This window comes from Podarcis pityusensis (assembly GCF_964106645.2).
Source record: "Podarcis pityusensis genome assembly, chromosome: 7".
Lineage (NCBI taxonomy): Eukaryota > Metazoa > Chordata > Lepidosauria > Squamata > Lacertidae > Podarcis > Podarcis pityusensis.
In genome coordinates, this window is record NC_138031.1 from 28,516,937 (window position 1) to 28,538,780 (window position 21,844).

General features: G+C 38.1%; 1 protein-coding gene across 2 annotated transcripts in view; it reads right to left on the reverse strand.

Moving 5' to 3' along the window:
* Window positions 1–21,844, reverse strand: part of WWP1 (WW domain containing E3 ubiquitin protein ligase 1) — a 45,624-nt gene that overhangs the window by 3,918 nt on the left and 19,862 nt on the right. Inside the window, exons 5-20 of one of the 2 annotated variants that reach the window (XM_081013343.1) lie at window positions 20,234–20,371; window positions 20,081–20,144; window positions 17,200–17,363; window positions 13,546–13,885; window positions 11,999–12,094; window positions 10,076–10,250; window positions 8,464–8,518; window positions 8,300–8,384; window positions 8,076–8,204; window positions 7,660–7,732; window positions 7,494–7,565; window positions 6,307–6,395; window positions 4,234–4,393; window positions 1,466–1,599; window positions 1,233–1,373; window positions 256–376 (exon numbers count right to left, since the gene is read on the reverse strand). In XM_081013343.1, coding sequence (XP_080869469.1) covers window positions 256–376; window positions 1,233–1,373; window positions 1,466–1,599; window positions 4,234–4,393; window positions 6,307–6,395; window positions 7,494–7,565; window positions 7,660–7,732; window positions 8,076–8,204; window positions 8,300–8,384; window positions 8,464–8,518; window positions 10,076–10,250; window positions 11,999–12,094; window positions 13,546–13,885; window positions 17,200–17,363; window positions 20,081–20,144; window positions 20,234–20,371 — 2,036 coding nt within the window. Of the gene's footprint in view, window positions 1–255; window positions 377–1,232; window positions 1,374–1,465; window positions 1,600–4,233; window positions 4,394–6,306; window positions 6,396–7,493; window positions 7,566–7,659; window positions 7,733–8,075; window positions 8,205–8,299; window positions 8,385–8,463; window positions 8,519–10,075; window positions 10,251–11,998; window positions 12,095–13,545; window positions 13,886–17,199; window positions 17,364–20,080; window positions 20,148–20,233; window positions 20,372–21,844 lie in introns of both variants that reach the window. The other variant, XM_081013342.1, reaches the window with a different exon arrangement.

Below are 21,844 nucleotides of genomic sequence, written 5' to 3' on the forward strand. Positions count from 1 at the left end.
ATTTTTAATTATTTTGTTTTAATTATGTTTCTTCTTTAATTATGTGAACATACTGAATATGAAAGCTAAAAGTTTTCTAATGTTCACAGCCCTTTGAGGCCTGCCTATTTATTTGTGCCTTAGTCAAACACGGACATAAACATTTGCTTGTACTATTTTTCCTCTTATTATGTTAGTATCAAAGATTCTTGCCCAGTTAAACCACTGCACCACAAATTTCTTGTTAATAAATAAATAAATTTGAATAAAAATTACCTCCAACTCTTTTTCGTCAAAATACTGCAGCCACTGAAGGGGAACAACTTCATTAAACCCATCAAGGAAAGCTTTGGTTTGTTCTTGTACTCCTCGTGAAAACCGCCACTCTGCCATTAGGCTGAAACAGAAGTTTAGAGTTCTAAAAGTGGAATCCTTTATTTAAAAACAAGCTGCAAACATTATACTCTGCTACACTAATTCCACATTTGTATAAGCTCCAGAAACTCCAGATTTATTTATTTTCACATTGTAACTAGAACAGTCTCATATATCCTCTTACCAATACTTTACTCCTAGATGGACGTTTATCCAATTTTTTTGTATGTATTATTGAAAGTTTATGGGCTGGACTCTCACTATGAAAGCTCTGTGAGAAAATGCACATTAAGCCATCTCAAAAGCAAGCTTATCTAATACAAGATCTACCCTCCTCTCTCTACACACACACACACACACAAATGAAACACATTTATTTATTTATGTATACATGCAGGTATGTGTTTATGCACACACATATGTATGTATATTCTTGGCACAAAGTTATGAAAAACTTTGCCGAAATCTTTAGTGTACTTTTATAGTAACATGTATTTGTTTATCCACCCACATTTCTTTCACTTTGAAAATCAGGAAAGTACTAATACTAATTAAAAACTAATACTAGCTGATGTTCCATCTTCCACACACCTATTAAATAGCAATACTTGCTCTGCTCAGATATATTGCTGTCAAACTTTGGGCAATTTCTCCTGGGCCCCACACCTCATCCCATTCTGCTTGACAGAGTATTCCAACCCTGCAGAGGTCCCACCCCCGTGCCCAGAAGGTTGTGGAGGGAAGAGCTTCCCCCTGCTGACAGAATGTGAATTTATGCATTGATAGTGATGGAAAAGTTACAAGAAAAATGTTTGACAGTCTTTTAAAAATATATATATATATATATATATATATATATATATATATATGCACCATACCCAATGTATTCTTCTTTGTTCTCTTCGGTTACAAGTAAGTTTGAGCCTCCTAATTTCAGCTCATGCGAGGTAACTTTTCCTAGAAGCTCCATGTCAACACAGAAGTACATTTCTAAGTTGCACTCTTCAATGTTGTTGTCCCTAAAGAGGAAAATTAACCAAAGATAAATGAAATATAATCACTTTACTAATATGACAGAAAAAATAGTGAACTTCTGAAAAGATTTACAAACCTTATCCAAATTAAGGAATTATAAAATTCAGTATCAATAGATTCCAAATCCTTTATTGTGAGTTTCTTATTTAACATGCGCTTGTAGAATGGCAGGGAAAACCCAGTATCAATGAATTTGCCATGAAACAATGCCTGTTAAGGATTTAAGTAACAACAATTCAGTATTTCAGCTTCAGGTGCATCACTCTGAAAAGTGGTGACTGTTTATAGAAAATAGTAATCTTAGGGAGAACTAATACCAATGGAATAAACACTCTAAATCAATAAACCAGAAGATAACATGATTCTCATTATCAGAGTAATATCCCTTCAAATGCAGACTAAACTAGCAGAGCACATCAAAGTCTTGCAGCCAGATTCTCATTACATGAATTATTTAGATGAGTCTACTGCTCAGTACAGTATAAAGTTTGGCCAATTAAGGATATACAGTACATTGAGGTGTCTAACCTGAAGAGAATGAATGAGATGAAAAATAAATACGGTGATAACTTTTAAAATGAAAGAGTTCTGTTATAAGAATGTGCATAGGAACATAAATGTGATTAGCTGCCAAATGCAGAGAGAAAGATTACATAATGCAAATTCAACATGTTGCCACCAGGGGGCCTTCAGATTGTCCCAAGAAGCTCCAGAGAAATTATCAAAGATTCTTTCCTAGTCAAATCTTTTAAGTAGATTAGAACAAAGGAATGCTACAAAACACATTTTCTATACAGTATTGTGTGATTTCTCATTTCCATAGTGCAATTATGAATTTGCTTTTTTTCAATTTGCATATTATTCCTAAGTATGTAAAAATGTAGTAGGAGTAGGGAAACTGTGGCCTTCTTGATATTGTTGGACTCATAATTCCCATAAGCCCTCACATGGCCAAAGACAATAGATGCTAAACAACTTTTGTAAAGCCACAGGTTATTCGCCCCTGCTCTATGGGATTTGCCCCATGTTCCTAAGCTAAATGTCCAATTCCTTAAGCATTTAAGGAACTTGTTCAATACCTCTGGTTCCTTTATATCCATTTTCTGTACAGATCACTTGCATCTTATGTGGGAGTTACGTTCTAGGGATAGCAAGTAAAGCTGAAATCGTGTGTAGTCAAAACAACTTCTTGCAACAAAAAGGCAGAGAGCTTTTAAGCTTTCAGACTTGCTTACTAGGCTCTGCTGGACCCATCTGAGATCTCATGAGAGCCTCCCAGAGCCTGGTAAGCAAGGCGGAGAGTTTAAAAGTTATTTCCATGCCAGGAAAACCCTGCACAAAAAGAGCTTTTAAGCTCTCCGCCTTCCATGCATTTAATTTGTGTGATTTCAACTGGCCAGTCTTCCAAATGCATAAATTTGAGATTGCTTAAGTTAAACACATGTTAATTGTGAGTGACTCTGACATCGGGCACTCAAAGTAGTTTTGTTAATATGGGGGCAATACACAGCTGCACAACTGCAACATACTTGCTCTTTTATTTTCAGCCTTTCCCTTATACGGTGGTACCTTGACTTCCAAAACGTTCAGAAACCAAGGCACAGCTTCCAATTGGCTGCAGGAAGCTCATGCAGCCAATCGGAAGCCGCATCGGGCGTTTGGGTTCCAAAGAACGTTCGCAAACTAGAACGCTCACTTCCAGGTTTGCGGTATTCGGGAGCCAAAACGTTCGAATCGCAAGGCGTATGTCAACCAAGGTATGACTGAACCTCCTTATACTGAAGCTGCAATACCTACATACACTTATCTGAGAAGACAGGAATAGGAATGCACTATGAATTCCTGTTTTGCTGATGTGGCATACTGGGCTGATATTTTCAGCAAATTGTCAATTCTGACCCCAATATTTCATTGCTAGGTAATTACAATTAATTTAGAATTTAATTTAGAAGACTCAGTAAATATATTTGGTCTCTTCTGCCCAAAAAAATACAATATACACTGCTTTTCACTTTCATTGAATCTCCTTTGTCATTCCATTATCCCTTCACTCACTTTGGCGAGTACCTTTTAAATTCAAATGCACTACTGTATCTAGTATAATGCTGGGTCTTTATCAATATTAAATTATAATGAATCATGCCCAGAGCAAGGTATGTGGTTCTTTAACTTCTCTAAAAAGCCTTTGTTCCAAAGGTCTGGAACCAGTTTGCTGTGAGATCTCCTTACCCCATAAACGCTTACTTGACTGCTTCAACCTGCGAAACTACTGTTACACATGCCATTTAATACCCATTCCACATTTGTAAGAAATCAGTATTTTAGTGTGGCAGCACCAACACTTTGTAGCTCCCTGCCTGTTGATATCAGGCAGGCACCTTCACTGTGCTTTATTTCGGTGCTAAAAACATTTTTGTTTAGAAATGTCTACCCTGATACCTAGAATGTTCATGTGTGTTTTAATTATGCTTTTAGTTTATTGCTGATTTTAATTTTCTGAACTGTTTTAAACTGTTATTAATTATTTTTAGTGGTAGTATTTTTATTTTTTTATTTTTGTAAACAACAGATTTTTTTACAATCAAGAGGTATATACATTTTTTGAAATAAGCAAAACATATTTTAAAAAACAAATGAACTCAACCTCTGGGTCCTAGAGTCTAGGACAATGATAGAAAATGTACCAATCTCTTCTTCACATGCTTGTTATAACCATTCAGCGAAATACTTGATTGAATTGCTGGTGAATGAAATCCAAGTATGACAGACAGCCATGTGTACTCAAATACGAAACACTCCAGAAAGAAAAACATACAGTTTGAAACAAAAAATGATCAAACTCACCATGGCAATAAACCGTCCAATGAAACAGAAATATGAAAGATGATCTGGATTTATTGTTGATGCTGGATTTATCTGTAGGCAGTAGTTGCTTTTTCCAGCATATTCAAATAGACAGTACATAGGGTTCAGCACTTCATGGGAAAGCAAGAAGAACCATTCTCTACAAAAATTTACAATAAATAAAACACAAAAATCTAACACTGGTGTCTCCAAGCATTCATAAAAATTGACATTAAATATATAAGATACAGCCTTATGTCAAAGGTAATGAAGAATGCTTTGAAACAATTTACTGCAGGCAATCACCCAGCTGAACAGACAATATGGCTTTAAACTAAAAAAAAGTGGTTTCCCATTGCTGGGTGCAAGCCTGCAGGAAGAGCTTTCAAAGTACTTCTTACATTTCTTTCCCAACCTGGCATTCAACTGTCTAGTATTACATGAATATTTGATTTGGCAGTATTATATAATACACACAAGCGAAAAGCCCTGAAGTCATGTGGCCCAACATTTCAATATTTGCAACCTTAATCTGATCCCCCAAGTTACTAACATATAGAAAATGGCAAATCACCCAATAACAGTTTTTATCCTTTTTTCTAGGAAGTCTTTATAATCTGGAGTTATGATCCACTGGCTGTTGTCAGAATTTCCCAATTCTGATTTTTTATATATTTCTGAGTTCAACAACTTTTTGTCTCATAGGTAAAGTGACCCCTGACCATTAAGTCCAGTCGTGACCGACTCTGGGGTTGCGGCGCTCATCTCGCTTTATTGGCCGAGGGAGCCGGCGTACAGCTTCCGGGTCATGTGGCCAGTATGACTAAGCCACTTCTGATGAAACTAGAGCAGCGCACAGAAACGCCGTTTACCTTCCCACCGGAGCAGTACCTATTTATCTACTTGCACTTTGAAGTGCTTTTGAACTGCTAGGTTGGCAGGAGCAGGGACTGAGCAACGGGAGCTCACCCCGTCACGGGGATTCGAACCGTCGACCTTCTGATCAGCAAGTCCTAGGCTCTGTGGTTTAACCCACAGCGCCACCCGTGTCCCTCTCTTCTGTCTCATACATTCAATTAAAATCAATTTCCCCACTTCAAGAGTGTGCTGCATGCTCACAGCAGAGATTCCCCTTTGCACACAGAAAATGCACAGACCTCATTTGGACACAACAATAAAACATGGCTTATTGTCATTGGAATGGGCCCAAATGAGCCTTGGACTCTCACACTCTTCCTATCAGCACAGCTGGGAGAAGCATGGAAGTGACTGCTGCTGCTTCATACTAATGGCAGTCACAGTTAACTAAAACAATCCAACTTCAAGCCATAATTTATGAATCTATACAATTTAGCGTATAGTGCACAGATACAATCTACTTGCAAGCTCCAACTTCCATATATATATATATATATATATATATGCGCTGAAAGTCTCGGAAGCTGCCCAATTGCCCAGTTAAGAGTCTTTTCCCATGGTATATATCGCCTACCTTTGCAGAAGAAAAGCCCCTGGCTATTCCATAAAAATGCTCTGAATAAACCTAGTATGCATGCAGTTTTCCTTCACTGCTGAGGACTGGGCTTCAAGAAAATATTTACCACTGAGAAGATTTCAAAAAGGAGACTTGAACTCAGTGTATTTCCTCTCAGCCTCCTCATCCTAAACCTAGAAAGCCCCTTTGCTGCCAAAGATTATGAGAGGAGAGACTTGCTTGGGGAAAGCTCCAAGTTCTTTTGGTCACAGAAAAAGGAATGCTGAACCATCTCAACTTCCCCAATCGTTTGCTCCCAGCATGTTCATTACATTTTAAATGTCAAGCCTCTCCAGTTTCCCCTATGATTTTTTTCCAGACCACACTTAAAACCTCGATAAGCAAGGATATTCTCATAAGAAAACTGTTAAAGCAGTCTCTTACCAGCACAATCTCTAGTTTAGTTTATCATGCAGGCAACTTCAATAACCCACCTCTCTTTTTTTCTCCAGATACTCCATAAAGTTATGGAGCAAGGTAGGTTTCTAGCCAATAAATACATACAAGAAAAAATCCAAGAGAAATTCTTAATAATTTACCTAGCTAAGCCACCATAATCCAATCCTTCTTCTCCTCTGAATATAACGTACAATCGTCTTCGCAAGTCATAGGGTTTTAAAGCCATTATCTGCATACAAATTGGTGAATGCAAATGAAAGTAATGTTGAACAATACAAGACAAAATAGTAAACAACTTCATAGAATATATTACACATGAATTTTGATACAATTTGGTGTGGTTTTATATAGAATTAAACAAATTTATCCATTAAAAATTTAAGGGGTGTTTAACTCTCCCAACGTATCTTTTTTCTGCAGATACTTTGTTCCCTCTCTACAGTTTTTCAGATGTCACTTTCTTCTCTCTTACTACAGTGGTACCTCTAGTTACGAACTTAATCCGTTCCAGAGGTCCATTCTTAACCTGAAACTTTTCTTAACTAGAGGCGTGCTTTCGCTAATGGGGCCTCTTGCTGCCGCTGCACCGCCAGCACACGATTTCTGTTCTCATCCTGGGACAAAGTTCTCAACTCGAGGTAACTCTTCCAGGTTAGCGGAGTTTGTAACCTGAAACGTTTGTAACCTGAGGTGTTTGTAACTCGAGGTACCACTGTACATGCTCCCAGCCAGTTATGGATCATGCAATCCATGAAATGGTGAATTAGTCAATGATGGCTATATAGCATCATCTCTGAAGGAAAATGGGGCAGCACTGCGTTTGTGAAGTGGGAGGAAACATCTATATTACCAAGGTAACTGGGTAATGCTCCACACACTTGGTTATGAAGATGGGTTTGTTTTTATCCCTTTCAGGTAACTGAGTAATGCTCCACATTTTCTCAAAATATAACGGTGCCTAGACAATGTGGAAATCGTTCCTTCCTCCCACCTCCACATGACAGACAGGCAAATATTTTCCCTTAGTTTACGTAGCCCCAGAACATCTTTTCCTTGAAATGAAAAGCCCTCCCACATGTTGACTCAGTCCTATACAGAATAATTACACAAATTATTTCCTACTAGACACTAGGTAAGTGAAGATTTGTTAGGACAGAATCTAGCTATTCAAATTATCAAAAGTTAAAAGCTTTCTAATATTTTACAGCTTTAATGGAGTTTTAAAATATGAAATTTCCTTTGGCATATAACAATGTTAAGATGAAGCAAATTCACTATACAGTTTTTACTTTAGTTACCAGGTTTGATAATGTAAACATTGTCTTACCTGTTGGAAGGAATCTTCAAACAATGTTTGTCTGGATACATTGATCTTCACGTGGCTTGGAAGAGCATTTGACTACAAACAGACAGTAAATCATGAAATAAAATATGCAAATTTTAAAAATACAAAATGCAAATTGAAGTTTACACTATCATTTGATCAGCATTACCTGACACAAGTAGCGGAAATGAGCTAGCTTCCACCTAAAGCTGCGTTCATAAGCAATTTGTGGTCCTTTATTTCTGTAAGGAAATATAGCTAAATTTACTAAGCAGAAAATTAAGATTTTACAACACTTTCAACTCCTCAGCAGTTTTGTAGATTTCCTTCAGATATAGTGAAAAGGTTGCAGCATACATGCTTCATGCTTCAAGGTCAGTTTTAAAATATCATCTAATGCTTAAAAAGTCACATCTCATAAGGTGTAACTCATGTACACCTTAAACAACCCGTGTACATATTGAATCAATTAGCCACCACCAAAATTCATAAGATATCCACTGCCTACTACCTAAGCAGTAAAACTATTATTCCTATGTACTATGAATGCAAATATTTTAAAATCTCCATCAACATCTCACTTACACAGAAGATTTACCAGTACGAGGATCACTGAAGGTAGTTGTTCGTGTATTATGATCAACAAAGTATCTTACACCTTCTCTGGTGTATCTGATTTCCCAGCCCTCAGGGAGGGGGTCTTCATTTTGTAAGCTGAAAATATAAACGTAATATATTTTTTTAAAACCCCAATCACCTTACACCTACTTTAGCCTCGGTTTATGAATAGAAAACACACATGAACATACCCTTGAGTCCGTGGATCTTCCCACTGTGTTGTCTTTGTGTTGTGATTTACAAAATACACTCTATCATTTGAATCAACTCTCCTTTCTGTAATAGAAATGAACCATTTAAAGCAAAGTTAACTATAAATAGGTGTCTATTTCACAAAGCTATTTACATTTCTTACCCCAGCCTGGTGGTAAGGGACCAAGTGGATCATTTTCCGCAGTCAGCATTGAAGCCTGGTTGAAGACACAAGACAAAATATACAATAATTTTTTAAAAAAAAAATAAAAAATGTCTATAAAAAGCACTATTTCTATATTTAACAAGCTTCTCTTCACAACTAAATTTAAATGATTTTTAAAAATTTTACATCCTTTCTATCCTACCATTTCCAGCTTCAGATTTCCAGGTGGCTTTCTCTCTTTCTTTCTCCACAACAGACAGGCTGAACATGTGCTGTGTGAGACGTAGCACTATTCACTTTGCAAGCTTTCTTCACAGAGAAGGAGATATAGAAAGAAGGGATCATCTCCTTGTCTAATGTAATTCATCTCTTTTTTATTCCAGGTGGCCTGTTGATAATTTTGCTTCTAACTAGGTAAAACACTCCCCATGTTTAAGGCCAACACAAGTAGACTAAATCTGGACTGCATTTGAACAAGAGGTGATCAGTTGGCTTTTCCACTTTTTGTGAAATGTTGTGGGTACCCACCATATAACAATATATATACTCAAGACTGTATGATCTATCACCCTCCGCTCTTCTAAACCCACATGGTTATCTGCACATGGGGAAGGAATGCATCTCAGACAGGTATACACCTAGTTTAAATAATTTGGAATATCAATACAATCTAAGCAACAGAGTTGTCTCGTGAAATTTAGATTTAAATAAAAACAGTTCAGAATTGTCCATAAAGCACAGTGATCTCCACAGAGATTCTGCACTGTGAACGTCAGTGAAAAGTTGGCACACTGGCTACGGTTCTATTATTGGTTATTAATCTTCTTCAGATAGATTCATAACATAATCAGCTTGCAAAAGGAATGGGACAAGACTAAGTTTAGTTGCACTTTGTTCATGTTCAAATAAATGAAGCTGACTTTTCACATTAATTTCAGTACAATCTATGTGAAACTAACTTATGACTAGATCCAACCAGTTTGCTACTTCTGAAGACACAAATGAAAAAACAACAACACAAGTTTCAAAGCTCTAGCTTGAAAGCTAAGCCTTAACAATGAGGCACTGTAAGTCTTCAGGAAACCCTGCACCTAGGAATTCCTCCTTTGAATTCAGACATACCAGCAAACCAGCGTTACTGAAAACTTCAGCTACAAAATCGGTTTCAAACTGTGGTTTCAGATCCAGGTTTGCCAAGCCCCAAACAAACTTTGGTCCATGACCACTCAGTGAAAGACAACGGCTGCATGGTTTATTATAAGAATCATGTGCACTGCTTCTTCATCTTCCCCTTCCCCTTGAACACCAGCTTTGGTGCAGAGTTCCCCAGCATTAAGCCAGAGTTGTTCATTATACCTAAACCAGGGGAATCTGGAATAACAATTATAAACAAATGGACATAGTAAGTCAGAACTCAATGGTTTACGAAGCTATGGACAAATGTCCAAACAAGCCAATCAAGAAACCATAGCTTTGCAATACATCTGAACCCAGCCATGATATATAACATGGTCTCAGTATGTAACTACATATAACATGTATCAAACATCTAATGGAAGGCAAAGAGAAAAACAAGAACTCAAAATGTTTCATAACTTTGTAAATTTACCGAATAGAGGTATCGTTGGTTAAACTGTTGCATAGCTCCCTGCAGTTGATTTCGTTGGGACTGCCATTGTTCAAAGTTTCTGACAGATTCCATCGTAGGTCGTTGCCATGTTGTTGTTCTTGTATTATGGTCCACATAATAAACTCTGCCACGATCATCCACCCTTCTTTCCCACCTAAGAAACATTGGAAGCTATTTTCTTTCCAGTCAAAATGCAAAAATAATTTACTACATTTTCTTCATTATTTTGCCTTATAAATCTAAGCCTTTCAAATGTTCTTTCTAATTACAATATTATAAAATAAAGTGTGGGATCAGAAAACAAACACAGACTTAAATACCTGCCTCTGAGTTTCTGCCAGTGTTAAGTAGCACAAAGTCATTTTTTGAAACAGTTTAAGTGACAGAATAGTGCATGCTAAATCTTAGTTGTACTGTCTCCTGCAGTAGCAACACAACTGAATTTTGCTTCTTCTGGTATCAGTGCAAGTTCTGAAACATGCACGCAGGAAAAATATGCAATTTTCTTCTCTCAAGAAAGGAAGGAATTAGAATGCAAAATAAGCACAAACTAAATTTGCTTTACAAGCAAAGAAAAAATCCCAAAAGAAAGGTCTATGACAGAATTCTAAGTGAGAAATCTGCTGCAAAGACAGTTCTCAATCTTGTAATCAAAGCATTTGAAAACTAAGGCCAGACACCCCATTTGTAAGCGTAAAAACATGTAATTGAAATGCATATTCTTCTTATTTATCCCAACCTCCTTAGCAAATTGTAGATTGTATGTTCCTTGGAGCATGGATTTATCCTCTATTTTGTAAAGCACGAAACACGCTGATGGAGCTATAATATCAATAGTTACATGGGTTCTAAATGAGAGCCATTTGAAGCTTTGGATACAGAGGCTACTCATCCCTCCACTTAGGAGCAAGCTGCTGGTGAGACTCGCTGAAAGTCATCCCAAAAAAACGTAACTAATTTGAATACAGAGATCCAGCAGTATGGCCTAATTCATAACAATCTGAACTTTTCTATAAAAAAATGAACAGAACAAATAGATAAAAGGCAAGGTATGCCCTGCCATTTCAGCATTTTCCTCCAGCTTCCTGATAGCACTACCAGCAGATGACAAAATTCAGTTACTTGCATACCAAAGTTTTTAGAGGACAGTAGTATTACAATACCAACATGCAAAGAAAACTACAGAAAAATTCATTTACTATAGCTTGGATCCTAAAGTATTACATTAATAATGTCCAAACAACTCCCGTCACCTCTTCCTTCTGTAGACCTCCATCTAATTTTGGGTGACTTCCCCACCCCTGTATCAGCAGGCCCTACATCACATCCAATTGTTTAGGAGGGTCCCTCACCCTCCAGAGGGCACGGATGACCGAGGGAGAAAGAACAAGAAAGGGGAACTTGTCTTCTGTGAATGTCTTTGAGTTAATGTACCTTAGGAGCCACATTTATGGGTCTTTAAAAAATAAAGATACATGCGTGAGCAATTTTTTTGCATCTCTGCTTCTAAGGAAAATTATTAAATACAGTCATAACTCGTGTTGCATTTGCTTCATGATACTTTTTTTCAGGTTGCGTCCCGCGGCGACCCGGAAGCACCGGAAAGGGTTACTTCTGGGTTTCGCCGCTCGCGCATGCGCAGACACACAAAATGACGTCACACACATGTGCAGACACGGCAAATCACGACCCGAGCACGCGCAGATGCGGGTTGCATTCTGCTCATGTTGCGAATGGGACTCCGGAACGGATCCCATTCGCAACCAGAGGTACCACTGTACAAGCATTAAGGAATTGCACAGAAAATTCCATAACTAACACAATCCTCTAAAAAATATTTCAATTTGTGTATTTAGTAAGTAAAATGACACACAGCAAATCAACATACAACTTATCTATTACCCTGGTGGCAAAGGCTGCGGTCTTTCCCAGGTTGTTGTTCTTGTGTTGTGATCAACGTAATATGTTCTACCATGAGGATCCTTTCTCTGTTCCCATCTATAAAAATACAAAAGAGGTAAAACACCATTAACAGAAAATAGTGTTGTCACTTTCTGAAAGATTCACTTAATGAATCTTTCCTTTCAGGAACGCTCCAATGCAGTTAAGGGGGCTCACTTTCTTCATTTTCAGGAAGCAGCTTCAATTCAAACCATTTTCTCCAAAAAGAGCATTTTTCATCTGCATCAAGGCCTTTTGAAGTCAATTTGGAGGACTGGATCCAAATTACTTTGTTCAAGTGGCTTTCAAATGGGCTTGCTGTAACCATGAATCATGAATCAGTTTCAGGAGGCCACTGTGTTTTCCACTGCCAAACAGTCCACCTTCAAAGGAGGTTGCTGTGACCACTAGTCAGCTGACTGGAGGCTAGTGGCCTCTTTTGAGTTTTGACAGCTGTCAATCACCTGGTGTCATTATGACTTTAGGTGGCTAGCAGGTGGGTGGTTGTGCACAATTGTCAGTCAGCCCACAAGTGGCAGCCCACAAGTGGCAGGGGTTTTAAGGATGCAGCTCACTGGCGAAAATCAGTTCCCAATCACTGCTCTACTCATCTGCAAGCACTGACCATCTTTTGGTCATGCTTTTTATATACAACAGGTTAGATCCAGACAAAATTGGCTGAACTTAGGTCAAGTTAGACATGACTTAAGACACATTGATTTTAATGGGAATTAAGATAAACTAACTTAATCTACATCCAATTCAGTAAGAAACAGGAAAACGAGGACCACTATGTATCAGACTCAGATGCCAACTCTGTCCATATGTCTGCTCTGCAACATTATTTCAAGACTGAATAATGTTATCTAGAACATTCATTCTCCTGTTCATCTTCCAACCTGATATGTGTCATCATTTGTCAGCAATGCTCTTCTGCATTCTACAAAGGAAAAACATGCTAGACCCTATGCAAAACAATAAATGAGCATAAATCTTAAAAACTAGTTAAAAACTAGTAAGACAACTCTTTAACCATCCTGGTAAATAACCTTAAAGTAGCAATATTTGAACAAAGGAACTTAAAGCATAAAAACACTGACTTACAATACGTCAAAAGGATCAATGCAGTCACTTGTGGATTGAACTGGGATGATGGATTTTAATAACACTACATGTTTCAAGTGGCTTATGAATACCAGGATGTCTGTATTATCAACAATTGTTTTGTGAATTACTGCTCTTGGTTACATATCTAATACGCTATCTGTACTTTCTAAATTTCATTTTCCTCTGACTTCAGTGTTCATGATGTAATATGATGAAATGGACAGCAATCCATTAAAATTTATGCCATAATAAACTGGTTAGTCTTTAAGGGTTCACCAGACTCTTTGTTACCTGAACCTGTCCAATAGACAACTAAGGGAATTAATAACATTTCTACATCTAAGGATAACTTTTCTGGTCTAAGCATTATTATATTATTAATGAGAACAAAACCCACATACCCTGGGGGCAAAGGTTCTATGCTGTTGCTACCAGGCTGTTGCCTTACAGTTTCCCCAGACACAGTTGAAGAGTCTCTTGGTTTCGCTGCTTCTGTAGTTACATTACTTCTTGTACTAGAAGATGCAGTATCTGTGGGAGCAACAGCATCAAGCCCAGCAGATACACTGGGAGCAGTTGTAGATGTGTTGCTTTCAGAGTTGCTAGTAACTTCTGTTGCTAAAGAAGGTTCTACAGTAGCTGGAGTACAGTCTACAGATGTAGAAGATGCCTCACCAGAATCCATAAGAGTTTCAGAGGCAGAATGATTATCAGTCTCCATCATAGTTGACTCACAATTAACTAGGATGCAGAAAAAGAGAAGATATTGTATTGACAACATGAAGTTACATCCTGAATTTTAAAAGATAAAGGAAAATTGATGTCATAATAAAACAATAAAAATATTATAAAAATAAAAAGGCAACATTTAGATGCCTGGTGTAAAAAACATGAGACCCATAAATGTATTAGTCAGATTCTTCTTTCCTCTTCAGGCTCCACAAACAGTGTTTTTACTTCACTCGAAACTAAGTAGTAGAAGCCTATAATTTAGTTCGTTCGTTTATGAATTGTTTCCTATTAACTACAGTTGCACCTTGGTTTTCAAACGCCTTGTGACTCAAACGTTTTGGCTCCCGAACGCCGCAACCCCAGAAGTGAGTGTTCTAGTTTGCAAACTTTTGGGGGAAGCCGAACGTCCGATGCGACTTCCGCAGCTTCCGATTGAGTGCAGGAAGCTCCTGCAGCCCATCAGACGCCGTGCCTTGGTTTTCAAAAGTCGAACGGACTTCCAGAACGGATTCTGTTTGAGAACCAAGGTACAACTGTATCTCAAAGCATTTCCACAATACAATAAAAACATATATAAAATAATTACATATGCTAAAACTATTTCCAATATCCTCAACTGGGATAAAAGTTTCCAATTAAATGGCTTGTTAAAAGAGAAAAGACTTTAACATGTGACAAAAACCCCACTATAGACAGCACCTGCCCGATATATAATGGGAGGTTCCAAATGGACCGCCTGACAAGATAGTATATGCAGGATGCCCTCTCCTGCAAAGCATAGTGGTCAATGTGGTATAAGGGATGAGATGGGAGTATTCTTGTTCCATGCTGTATATGGCTTTATGCATCAGTTTCAACATGCACGTAGTGTGGTAGCAAATTGGCAGCCACTGCTATTCTTTACATACGAAAATAAGAAGAGCCTGCTGCACCCTGATCTCAAGTAGCCAACCAGATACCCATGGGAAGCGTGCAAGCAGAACCTGAGCACAACTGTATGCTTCCCACCTGCAGTTCCCAGCAACTGATAGTCAGAGGCATATTGCCTTCAATAGTAGAGGCAGACCATAACCACCATGAATTTGTTTAATCCTCTTTTAAAGCTATCCAAACTGCTGGCCTTCACTACCTCTCATGAGAGCAAATTCTACAGTTTAGCTATGTGCTGTATGAATAAGTACTTCCCTTTGTCCTGATTCTTCCAACATTCTACTCCATTTATAGTTCCAAGTTCTAGTATTATGAGAACGGGAGGGGCAAGGGAATTGCACCTAAGAATACACAAGACTGCAGTTCCAGTAGTAGGTAAAGGTAAAGGGCCCCTGGATGGTTAAGTCCAGTCAAATTTGACTATGGGGTGTGGCACTCATCTCCATTTGCAGGCTGAGGGAGCTGGCGTTTGTCTGTGGACGGCTTTCCGGGTCACGTTGTCAGCATGACTAAACCGCTCTGGCGCACGGAAATGCTGTTTACCTTCCCACAGCAGCAGTACCTATCTATCTACTCACACTGCTACACTTTTGAACTGCTAGGTTGGCAGGAGCTGGGACAAAGCAATGGGAGCTCACCCCATCACGAGGATTTGAACTGCTGACCTTATGATCTGCCAGCGGTTTAAACCACAGCACCACCTGTGTCCCATAGTAATGAAGTAATACTAATACTAATAGCCAATAGGCACTTCTTTAGATGAAATCACTGGTAACTACTGATTTTTAATTCAGTTGATAGTACAATTAACATGGTCATACATTTTTTAAAATTGAGATGGAAAGACCTTTTATTTTATTTTCAGCTTGTACTAGGGTTCCCATATTTCAAAAAGTAAAATTCCTGACCCCTGCCCTCAAAGTTATTGAGCCTTTTTTAGAAACCACTTGCTAGGTAAACGTTTAAACAAGAAATTTAGCATTGCCATTAATATACTTTTGTCTGCTATCGCTTTGCCAAAGAAGATGTTTAATTATCTATTGCAAAAGATGACTATTTCTAATAATGAATCATGTTTTCTTGGAGATCACATCCCACTTTCTTTTTAGCCACCCAAGCAACAGCTCAGGGCACTGCCAGGGAAACGACGGGTGGCAATCCAGTTTCGGCCAGCCCCTCTGTGGGCTTTTTCTGGGTTCAACCCTTCAAAAGGATTCAAAGCAGTATGGCAATTCTACACTGCTGAATGCTTTCTCTGAATTTAGAAAAGCAAAACTGTTTCTTTCTATTCATTAAAAAAAGATAACATATGATGATGTTTCAAATATTATTGTTTAGATCTGAATGTTTGTACCAAGCAAGCAGTTTAAGTTTGCCTTTCTTGGTTATTTAAGTCTTAATTTAAATAAACAGGGTAGTATTCAGGAGTGTCTGTACACTGACAGAAGGGAAGCTTTCAACTGTAAATCATTTTCCTCCCTGTACATACTGTGCATCCTCTACATCTGTTTCATAAACTTGAGGGACCCTCCAAAGCAGCTTAGGGGTTTTTGGGGGGGGGGGTGATGCAGGGGGACAATCAAAATTGCCTCCCTGCACATTCCACTGACCAATTTCCTTCTGTCAACTGATAGGCAACGCTGGAGATCACAAACAGCCTTGTTTTATAATTTTCTCTCTCTTAGAAACAGATTGCTTATGATTAATAACTTAAAGTAGGTAAAGAAATAAATCAAACATCATTCTTTCACTTTCAGCACACATTCCACAACAGCTCTTCCTCCCCAAAAGCTGCTTCAAATGGCCAGGAGATTCTTCAGAACAGTATTTGAAGCAGCACGAAGGGGGGAAATGGAACACCACATACATGTAAGTTAGAGGTAGCAGTACAGATCCTTAGCTCCCTTAACCACCATAGTCCACTGATGTCATGATGTTAGGCGACCCAAATTCAAAGGAAAGACTCAGGAGTGCACTCTAAAGTGTGCTGATTTTTTTTTTGATTTTTTTTGCTGAAAACTGAAAATGAAGTTCCCTGCTGAAAGATGCTCGTAGTCAGTGCAAATCCACTCATCTGCAGAAACTACAAACCCCACTTTCAGCACAGATTTACTCTGGCTGGGAGCTCATGAGTGGAACCAATCACAAGTGCAAGCATTTGATGCAAAATCTGAAAGGTGCCGAAAGCAAGTCCTGGCATGCCAAAGAACAGTTGGGAGCGCACTATAAGACTAATTATTATTTTTAGTGAAGTTTTTACCTGCACCACATCTGACTTCATACATGAAAATGCTGCCATAGTCCAGACTAGCTAGCACACTACTTCCTATAATTAATACGGAGTTCCCTGAAAAAAGATAATAATCAAGTAGTCGAATAGGCTGTATTCTTACCAACGTCATCAGACTGGCTTGTAAGTGGTTTTGGTGCTGGTGTATTTTTGGGTCTGCTTGCAATATGAGGAGGAGATGGTGTGCTGTCTCCACTGTCTCCATTAACTGCATGTATAGGGAATGAGTTCTGTACTACAGAGCTTGATGGTGTTTGATTGTCTATTCTGTTGGAAACAGCACAGAAATATTGTCAAAATAAGTATTTTTATATTTGTTACACATATTTGTGCTAAACCTACAAAAATTATTAATGGACCTGAATAAAACTTGCATCAATTTAGTTAGGATGAGAACAGTATTCATTTTATAATTCTAGACAACATCACATGCCTCTCGGGTGGTCTTCATTTGACCACCTCCCTTCAAGTTCCTCCACAAAACTCACCTTTTCCAGGAAGCATCTGAAAACTATCCCAGACCCAATTTCTTTTTGTAACTAAGCCAAAGCAAAAGTAATGGACATAATCACATATTATTCCATATGTACCCTGTCTTCAACTCTTAAAAGGGTTGTTTCACTATCTCTATTTCAGATCGCAAGCTCTTTACATAACAGCCTCTCATATTTATTCTTTGCAAAACACCATGTTCATAGATACACTATATACATAAAAGTATTGTGCAATATGATGCCAGTCAATTCTGTTGCATTGATTGCAAGTGATATTTGGACAGTCATTAAATGGTTTCCATCTCTTCTCCACCCACTCATAGTGACATTATAATTTAGTTAGTTTTCCTCATGTAGATCACTGACTGATAAAACTATCAAATGCTATTTGAAAATAAAGTTTTTAACCAACTGGGAATTCAAAGTAGCCTTGTCTGTAATTAACTTCAATTTAACGGCTAGCATTATCAATAACAATGCTGGATAGTAGCTGATTAGACTGAATGGAGAAAGCTCCAGTATCTGTTATTTTAGTGGCAAATTCAGCCTTGTATTTAACTACTCACCTGGTTGCCATTGGAGACTGGGGATTCCATACAAATAATTGCATAGAATTCCATCTTGGTGAGTGAATAGTTTGGCAGAGGAAAGACAAACCTCTTACTTCCTTGTCAGCACAGAAACCAATCTGTCTATTCCTCCTTATCAGCCCACTGCATTTCTGAGCTGGATGCACAGGGGGTGATGTTCCTTCCCACAGCTCCGGGACAGAGTATTTCTAGCCAGCAAAAGTGTTTATGTGCAAGTAGCTCACAGCACAGCAGAATCACCAACTTATCTGCAGCCAGAACAGGTGGCTGCAAGAATCTGATACTTGATTACTTTCCTGCTGGGTGTGCATAAACATACATCCCACAGTAAATCATGCAGAGAAAGCAGGAGTGGGTTGGCTAGCAGAGAGAGAAATGTTTGCCTTCTGTGATATTACTTTTTAATTTTTTATATATACACACCACTTAATGCCAAGATGAGTGGTTTGAGACGATTAATGAAATGCAACAAAACTGGCTGTAGTTTTTTCAATATTTACAGTTTAGAAACACTGCTTAGACTTTAGTTTAAAAAACTTGGACATCTCGGAGCTGATGTAACTTGAGATACTGTGGCTAACAAGGAACACCACAAAACTAAGTTAGTTATATGAATCCTGAAATATGGATTTCACAACCTATACTTATCAGAGTAATTGACAGAAAGATTGGGATAGGAAATCCTCTTAAATTGGTGAAAAGGGGTATGGCAAAATGTTCCCCAGACAATTAGCAAGAATCTTAATGAAAACTTTCATAAGTTTTTCTTTCTATGGCACCTGAGGCCACTTTGTCTAATTGTATTTATAGCACAATGAATTAATTCATGTTGGAGGTACAAGGCAACCAGTACTGGGATACAGCATGTCTTTTGGGCATGCCCCAAATTAAAAAATTATGGACAGAAATAAGGGAAGTTGAAATAATAATGAAATATGCTTTACAGATAGACACTTTAATCATTGTGTTCTGATTTAATACTAGCCAAGGGCAAATACACTTATACAGGAAGACACAGCTGCACAAATATAATATAGGGGACACCTGGCTTACTTAGCAGTGCATGTGAAAAGGATCTAGGGGTCTTAGTAGAGTCAACAGTGTATGCTGCATCAAAAAAAGCTTATGCTATTCTAGGCTGCATCAACAGAAGTCTAGTGTCCCGACCAAGGGAAGTAATAGTACCACTCTATTCTGCTGTGGTTAGACCACACCTGAAATACTGTGTTCAGCTCTGGGCACCACAATTTAAGAAGGATATTGACAAGCTGGAAAGTGTGCAGAGAAGGACAACAAAATGATCAAGGGTAAGAAACCAGGCCTTGTAGGAAATGGTTGAGGGAGTTTGGTATGTTTAGCCGAGATAAGGGGAGACTGAAAGAAGATATATGATAGCCATCTTTAAATATCTAAAGGGCTGTAGTGTGGAAGATGAAGCAAGCTTGTTTTCTCTTGATCCTGAGGCTAGGACCCAAATGAATGGATTCAAGTTACAAGAAAAGAGATTCCGACTAAACATCAGGAAGAACCTTCTGACAGTAAGAGCTGTTCAACAGTGGAACCAACTCCAAATGTGCCCATGGGTCCAAAATGGTTGGCGTTCCCTTCTCTACAGAGCATATTATCAGATGCATTCAAGATAAGCAGATGAATAAGTAAATAAAATCTCTTTCTCATAGTAGAATGAGTCAAAGTAAATACCCATCCCCAAAGTAAATGCATATTCTAAAGCAGATTTATTTTTCAATAATGCACTTCCTCTCTTACTCTTACTGCAAAACATCCCAGCTGAACTCTGAAATGCAACCTGATATTCTGCAATACAAATTCAGTTTTATGACATTTTAGTAAGGTGATTATACTGTTACCATAAATAGTTTTCTTTAAAGAAAACTCTGACCTGGAAGTGGTTCTTGCGGATGTTTCTCTGTTTTCATGTAACGCATCACCATTTTGCTGGACTTCTACTAAACAATAAGAAACAAAATTAGATATTTTCTTTCTTATACCATGGGATATTAAGGTTAATCTTATTTTCCCCAGTTTAACTTACTGGTTACTAGTGAACTGTGGTTTGTGAGAGATTCTGGTTCAAGCACCAAACCATCAAGCACAATTATTAGTTCTCCTGTTTGCACCAAGCCACTCTTGTTTTCCAGTGAGAGTTTCAACTGTTCTTTGACTCTTTCTACTATAAGAAAAAAATATATTTCAATGAACCAGTCACTAGAAAAAATAATTGCGCTATACATACATATATATATATATATATATATATATATTTAAGTAGGCTTGCATTAATACTTAACTTTTCATTTTAATTCTTTGGAATGATTGATTCAAATATTAAGATTACACTGCTACAGCATGGTTTTCCACATTATATAGTTGCTTAACAGAAAATGCTACTGTAGAGCATAAGGGAGAATCCATGGCCAGGTAATGTCATATCTAAGCCTTGCCAGCCACAGCAGGAGTTGGACAGTGGGAGGAGCAATTTATCTAAATAATTCTAAAGTTCTTGGGTTTTGTTTTGGGTTTTTTTTTTTTTTTTACCTTTTTCAATTTCTCTCTCATAAGTTCCTATAGGAGAGAAACTCATTTCATCAACTCCAAGGCTAACGTAGTTTTCTTCCTGTTGTGGGGGTGTGCTAGAGGTATGGGGGCATCCTTGGACCCTATAGATCAAATACCCCCCTCAATCCAGCCCAGCATGCCTTTATTTCTCTCTTGCTCATGGTGCACCAGCCAAGGAGAAATGGCAGAAGTTCACTGTTGAGGTTTCCATAGGCATGAAGAGCGTACGAAGTCAGACTTTCCATTCTACATCACCTGGGACATATTTCCAGGGACTATACAACTGTGCCTTGAATAGTTCATCACAAACTATGCCACACAATTCCTTAACAGTTGTGGATCTATTTGTGCCTACACATAATCAATATGTAGATATAAGCACCCACCCACCCTGAGAGGTGTGTGTGTGTGTGTACACTTACAACAAACAAACATATACACCTGCCTAATCAGTTATAGGCTGGATTCAAAAGTTCTACAAACAGAAGGCAACTTGGGTAATTGGGCTTTCCAACCCTTCCTCCACTTGTGCAGTTCTGAGATCCCCACAAAGTCTCTCCTTGGAGTTGCAGAAACCTTCTGTAAAGTATTGGATGCTTCATGTGGGGTTGTACTCAGTGCTTTTTTTCTTTAAAAATGTTTACGGGCACTCTCATTTTCCTACTCATATTGAAATACTGCCCCTTAATGAGGCCAAACTTAGACTCACAAAATGTTTAGGGGTATGGGTTCCCCTGCATCCCCCCAGAAAAAGCACTGGTTGTACTATAAATGGGAAATCTCTGAAAATGTGGTTGGAGACAGCTTGGGGCTCCTGCTCATGCAAGACGCATCAGCCTAATAAAATGAACCTTTATAGATTTGCTCATTCCAATTGCTTTATGGGTTATGTTTTATCAATCATAACACTCCTACAGTCACCAGCAAGGTCAGTTTATGTGGGGTGGGAGAAATTATGCAAGATCAAGTAAGCCTTAAGCCTTTATATATAGCTACAATATATGTAACAATTGGAACATCATCTGCAGTTAAACATATATATTACAAAAACCAAGACACATTTTCGTATAAAGATTTTGTTAAGTAA